Here is a 6,866-nt window from a genome sequence, read left to right as displayed (position 1 = left end):
GCCATAATGACATAGATCATAGATGAACTTAAAAAAAAAAAATGTTCCCTCGGATGGGTCTAGTAGTTAGCGCATGAGATGTTGCTATAATGAGGTCTGAGGTTTGAATTTCGACAAAGCCGAGATAAATGCCTACTTTATGTGCTAGTCACTATTCCAAAGATTAGTAGCCGTCCGTGATTTACTTCATCCGTGTTGATCTTGAGACGAGTTGACAGGGATACTCAGGATGAGTGTATTCATCTTTTACCATAATGGATGGACTTAAAAAACAAAAATTTCAAGATGTATATGAGTTAGAAATTGATCCCTCCTTCAGTTTAATAAATCTGTTATCTTCTAGCATGGACAAGATTAATGGAAAAAGATATATATCAAAGATAAAGGTGGATGGACTTTAAAAAATATACAGGGAGAAATTGTCGTTGATAATCACATCAACCAGATCTTGCTTGACATTTATAAATCCACACAGCTTCCAATGCTGTTTTTGTTCTCTGTCATTTTGCATCAATCCAAGATCCTTCAATTCTCCAAGACAAATTAACAGACAGCACTTTTATCATAAAAACATTCAAGTTAGATCTCAATTCTTCAAGAAAACAAAAAAAAAAACACTTTATTATTTTAGGATCGATCCATTCTTAATTGAAATTGAAGATAAGCGACGCTTTATGTACTCCAAGATAAAGCAACTCTAAAAATATATTGGTTTCTTTTTGGAAAAGTAGGGAAAATTCACAGTTAAAAAATAATAATAATAAAACTCATGTGAAGACAATGAAAAGAGTACAACTAAAATGAAAAATCACATTTTTCACAAGTTTATCTTAAAACTGAAAAACATTTTATTTGTAAATTAATACCGGTAGAAATTGTCAATTTTATGCATCATAATTGAAGCAAGTAAAATGAGGGTCCGCAGCCCCACAATTACGCGAACTTCTTCACGTGCGACACGTGTGGTCCCTGTATCGTTATAATAACTTACTTATGGCGAACTCTTATAATTAATCATCGATTGGCAACTTAATCCTCCCAATTTCTTATCACTTGCCCCTTGGATTCTCTGGTTTTTTATCTTCTCGCCCCTTTGACTTGCTCAAGAAGTCAAGTGGGACGATAGCCAAAAAGCAATGAAAATTTTATGAAAACCACCTCGGATTTAGGCGATTTGAGAAACACCCTTCTCTTCCACCACCAAGCACTGGTCCTTCATCTTTTCATACTAAACCCTTGTATATAATACACTAGTGTCTTCCTCACCACTCTTCTGCAAAAAAAAAGTCAGCGCCGCTCGCTTTGCCTTTTTCTATATCTCTTTTCTCAACTCATCCTGGCTCTCCTGGTCAACGCCTCCGAGGCAGCAGCGTAGGCGGATCTTTGGCTCAGATCTGGACGGTTGTCGAGTTTTTAGTGGGAATGACCACCGATAACGACTGGGATCTTGGCGCGGTAGTGAGGAGCTGCCGGGCGGCGGCGGCGGCGGCGGCAAAGACGATGGAGTGGAGTGACTTTGCTGCTTTACCCTTCTCGGAGGCACCGATTGAGTTTGGGGACGCGAGAGAAGGAGCTAAAGGTGGCTACTTTTTAGGTTTCCCGGATCTTTTCCGGGGTGGCGATGGCGATCAGGAGCTGGAGGAGCTTTGCAAGCCCTTCCTGACCATCAGAGTCCACCAGGCGCAACGATCGGGTCCTGAGCCGGTGACAGCTTTTCCTTCCTCTGCCTCCGCCTCTGCCTCCGCCTCTCCTCTTTTGGCGGCCGCTATGGCGGGGCAGCATCCGCCGCCCCAACCGGCGAGGCAACCTCACCGCTCTTTTGTCCAGATGCCTCGAGCCAAACGCAGGTAAGAGATTCGATCTCTGGGACATCGTCTTTCTGTTCCTTTCCGCCACTTTCATGTCGATTAGAGCGGAAGCAAAACTCTGAACTTTGATCTAGAAATTGAATTTTGGTTGGGAATTCCAGGAGAAACCAGCAGAAGAAGATAGTGTGCCACGTCTCCGCCGCCAGGCTCTCCTCCGACGACGTGTGGGCGTGGCGTAAGTACGGACAGAAACCGATCAAAGGCTCTCCTTATCCCCGGTACACAGTTTATCTACCTCCTCTCTTTGTGATTTTTGAGGATCATTAGAGTTACGTTGCTAACTTTGAGCTTTGTTGTTCGTCTCATGGCGTTGGGAAACAGGGGATACTACCGGTGTAGCAGCTCAAAGGGTTGCCTCGCTCGGAAGCAGGTCGAGCGCAGCCGCGCTGACCCCTCCATGTTCATCATCACCTACACCGCCGAGCACAACCATCCCATGCCCACTCACCGCAACTCCCTCGCCGGCAGCACCCGCCACAAATTCTCATCTCCTGGGCCCGCTGCTACCGCCTCAGAAGGAGACGCATCCAGCGGCGGTGGATTCCCTCGTCAGACCGAGAACCACTCCAACAGTCCTCTCTGTACCTCCGCCGCCGGGCTCTCCCCCACCACGCCCCTCACGTCCTCCATGGAGGACGAGCTCCTTAACTTCCGGCGGACAGGAGACGACGGAGACGAAGCAGATGACGAGGAGATGGAAGAAGAGGAGGGAATGCTGCTAGTGGAGGACATGGAGGTCATGGGCGAGGACGAGTTGCTCTTCATGGGTGTTGCAGACGAAGCCGCTGTCCCACGAGCCGGGGAAGAGGCGGCGGAGTTCTTCGGTCACGAAAGCGGGCTCGGCGAGCACCTCATCGCGCCGCCATGGTCGTCGGACAGTACAAATGCCGCCGCTGCAGCTGATGCCTCCCTCTCTGTACATTCTTTGCCACTGGGAGAGGCCAGAGAGAGGAAGCACAGCGGAAGACAGCATCTCATCCGTCCATTTCTCCCTTAGCTCATATCTCGGCCGCTACTTCCTTTTCCTCCTCCTCCTACAGGACACGGCAGCGCACTGACGTTGGCAAAGTTGTAAATTTCTGTGTCCGTTTCTCTCTAAGTTTGTGCCCCTTGTTTACGATGACAATGTCCAGAGAATAGAGGAATAGTCGATTCACTGTTGACTTAATCGAGTTGCTGCCTTGTTTCATTGAGAGATCAAAGCGCTAGCTAGCTTCACGAGGAATCTCCTTCATATAAAAAAAAGCGTCTTTTATAATCACATTTGATTAAATTAAACACTCATTTGGCATCCTCTAGGTGTCAACGGGGAATTAGTTAATGACCAGAACATGTTCTTCAATAAGTAGTACGTATCCCAGTCTTATTATAATACTTTGTTTTAGCTTTTTATTAGTTTAGATATCGAGAGAGACACGTACTGGGCTTTTAATAGCCTGCCTGATGAAGTGTCATCGGCAGGGCTTGCACCAAAGTACACGCTGATGTCAAATTGTCAACTGCCGCCAGCACTGGGATCAGATGTACATCAGATCTTCTTTGTCGCATATGAATTCCATTGCCATACACATGACACCTAAGTTTTTTTTTTTTTCTTTGTCCCTTTTATGAACTAGAAAGACAGAGGGACTTTATCTCGTTCCAAATCCTTTTATCTTTTTAGGTGTTCATACAAGATAGTGTTAAGTGATTCATTGGCTGCGAAATCCTTTTTCTCCTCATTTTTCATGGAGTGATATACGATCACATGAAAAGGATGAAGTGGTAGAGGCCACGTAGCCTGGAACCGAAAGCAACACAGAGGTTGAGCGTCAGGAGGCGGTGGAGATGATTGATTCATCATATGCCAAATTGGAGAAGCAAAACAAGTAGTACTTCACAAAAAGCTTTTGACAAAAGAAAACGAGCACACCCTGCGGGCATGTCATGATAAAAAATGTATAATAGATGATGATACGGTGGTAAAAAGACTGCCAAGGATGAATCTAAGGGAGGGAAGAAGCAAATGATGTGGAAGTTAAAATTAAGATGGTCAAATGTATAGAATCGTTGGATCATCAAAGTTGACCAAGTGAGTGGTAACGGGCCGATCGAGCATGGTCGCCCACTTAGCGAAAGGAGGGCACGGGAATAGGATGCCACCGAAAACTTGTCCGACTAAATCGATCATTCGGCCAGACGATAGGCAACGCCTCGATAGCCAGATAGTTAAAGAGAGGAGAACAGATGTTCACAATTATGATGACCCTGTAAGGGTTAGTCTGACTTGACCGACTGTTCTACCATACGAGGAACAAGCTACTAAGCCGAGCGACCGTGGAGAATAACATCCTTGAGCGACCGAGTGGGGAATCCCTGCTGAGTGGCTCACCCACTCGGCCAAACAGTGAGACCTCTTGCTTAGCTCATCATATCCTTCTGAGAATTGGTACTGCTGATAACAGGGCATGGTTAGCTGATAAATCGTATGAGGAAGCTTCCACTTAGGGGTGTCAATTCGGGTGGGTCGGGTTGAGTTTTTTTTTTTTTTTAAACCCAACCCGAACCCGACCCGAACCCGAGTTCAACCCAAAACACCTCAACCCGAACCCGAATCCGACCAACCCGATCAACCCGAACCTGACCCATATAACCCGAAAATCCGATTCAAAACGACTTTTTTGGGCTATTTTCCCTATAATTCTTCACTTTTATCTCAATATTCCATTATTATCATACAAACATGATATTAATATACATAAAAATATCTAAATTTTTAAAATAAAATTTGATTTAACCCCAAAAAAACCCACAAAACCCTATATTTAAGTCAACCCGGGTCAACCCGAACCCAACCCGATCCAACCCGAGACTCTTTTACTCTCCAACCCTCCAACCCGAACCCGAAAATGCCCAACCCGAACCCGATTTTTTTCGGGTCAACTCGGGTTGGGTCGTCGGGTCGGGTTCATTTTTGACACCCCTACTTCCACTGTCATATCAAAAATTTGTATGTCCTGTTAAGGAATGTATTAAAGATACTTTTCTTACTTATATTTTCAAAGGAAAAATGGAAAAATGTGCACGTACTTTGAGAAGTATGCACGTATGTTACAAGACCACTATATAAAAGAGGTCCATGTACCGGAGGAGGTATGCATTATTTGTGTTTACGCTTTTGTTGCTGCTATAGTTCTTTTTATTTTTCATTGTTGCCGATAACTGACTTGAGTATAGGGATAACGCTGGGGACCTCTTCCCTGATCCGATACTAACGCTCTTAATTTTACAGAGCGGAAAATAATCTTCATATGTTGTAGAATTATATCCTCAACCAGTTATTTTCATCACTTTCGGAAATGATTAGATGAAATATTTTTTTTTTATTTTTCAAAAAGAAATCGAAGGTCATTTTGTTGGGAATTAGTAGATCAGACAATGTTTGAGTTCAATAAGTTGAGCATTGTTTTCTTTTCAAAAATATACAATCCGAGTGTTGTCCAGTCTGAGGAGTCGATGCATTCTGATTATATATATTAGATTTAATCTGTATTCTTTTCATTAGCAATTTATGTTAAGGGAGATCTAAAGGCTCCTTTCACGATTGTAGTCCAACATCTAAAATGATTTAGACATTATAAAAAATATAAAAAATCTTTAAAAAAATCGATGTATCTATATAGGAGCAATTTGTTGGACCGGTGCAGCCGCAAGAGGAGGATGAATTATTCTATAATTAGAGTTAGAGAAAATCTCTTGCTATCTAACCTAAGTAATGATACACACTTAGTTAATCAAACAAGTATAACAACTCATAAAATAAAAAGAGACAGAAAATTAATTGGTTACAACTTAAATAGTTGTTAATCCAAAACGATTAAAAAACTCACTATCAAAATTCCTTCGTTGAAAGCAGAGTAGTCTCTTACATAAATTTAAAGCACAAAAAAGAATAAGAAAGTGAATACAAGAGTTGTATTTGAGCTAGAAGACATCTCCTCTTTCTATAGTGCTTTGAACACTTTCTATCATTGTCTTATGTGGCACGGGAGACGCCTCCAGATCAACAAACTCTATCTGATCAATGCTAATCTATCCAACGACTCTAGACGCATGGAGGCATCTGCATTACCTCCAAGGGGCCTCCAGTGAGTAGCCATTACTATGGCTTACTTTTGCATGGAGGTGCCTCAGTTCAACCAAGGCGCCTCCCCGCCTTTTCATCTAAGGCACCTCCATGCCTCATATTTGAGGCAGCTGATCCAATGATCAATATCCTTGTTGGCTATCCACTTTCGTGCGTGCCTGGGTGATCTTTCGATCATCCAGAATTGAGTTTACCTGAACCAAACTTCATCTTTCTCTTTGAACAAACTTTCTCATCGGCTTCTCGTCTCTTGAACATCGCACATGTCTTTCTCGTCCACCAGTGTACTTTCGTAGTACCTTGTCCCTCAGATGCACTGAACCCGTCGACTCACTTCCCGTACCATCCTTTTCGCTAGTCGCGTCTTCGGCTCAACTTCTTGTGTTCCTAAGCTCTTGCACACTTAGACATAAGACATCAAACACAACAGGATTTAGCTTGACTTGGTTGATTATATCAAAACTAACCCGGGGTACTTATATTAATATCATACCATTATGGAGATATTTTAATTCTTTTGGTCCTAACAAAGATAAAACTGTTGTATCTTAGTGAGGAAGTCCTAGTAGGTCAAAGATCAGATGACAACAAGCGGATAGGCTTGAGGGGGCGGTCCTTCATTTGAGGCAGTATTATTGATATTTCTTTGAGGCATTTTGGGTAATGTCTAAAAATAAAATCATAAGGACTTAGATCTAAAGTAAACAATATCATATCACTATAAAGATATCTTAATTCTTTTAGTCCTAACAAATATAAAGTCATATTATCTTGTGAGACGATTGCCATGTTTCATGAGCATCGTACGCGGAGCAAATTTATCTTAACGAGATAATAGAGCTCAACTCTAACCTCAACTTCACCGAAACGAT

At 42.7% G+C, this 6,866-nt stretch overlaps 1 protein-coding gene across 1 annotated transcript; it reads left to right on the top strand.

Moving 5' to 3' along the window:
- The first annotated feature begins 1,276 nt into the window (after window positions 1–1,276).
- On the top strand, window positions 1,277–3,058 carry LOC122003500 (WRKY transcription factor 22-like). Its single transcript, XM_042558609.1, has 3 exons — window positions 1,277–1,847; window positions 1,970–2,086; window positions 2,190–3,058. The coding sequence occupies exons 1-3, from the start codon at window positions 1,423–1,425 to the stop codon at window positions 2,863–2,865; spliced, it is 1,218 nt and encodes a 405-aa protein (XP_042414543.1). The 5' UTR covers window positions 1,277–1,422; the 3' UTR covers window positions 2,866–3,058.
- Window positions 3,059–6,866: the final 3,808 nt, after the last annotated feature.

The sequence above is a fragment of the Zingiber officinale genome, chromosome 7B, assembly GCF_018446385.1.
Source record: "Zingiber officinale cultivar Zhangliang chromosome 7B, Zo_v1.1, whole genome shotgun sequence".
In the NCBI taxonomy this organism is placed as follows: domain Eukaryota; kingdom Viridiplantae; phylum Streptophyta; class Magnoliopsida; order Zingiberales; family Zingiberaceae; genus Zingiber; species Zingiber officinale.
The sequence above is the reverse complement of the archived record's forward strand: the minus strand, read 5'-3'. Positions and strand labels throughout refer to the sequence as shown.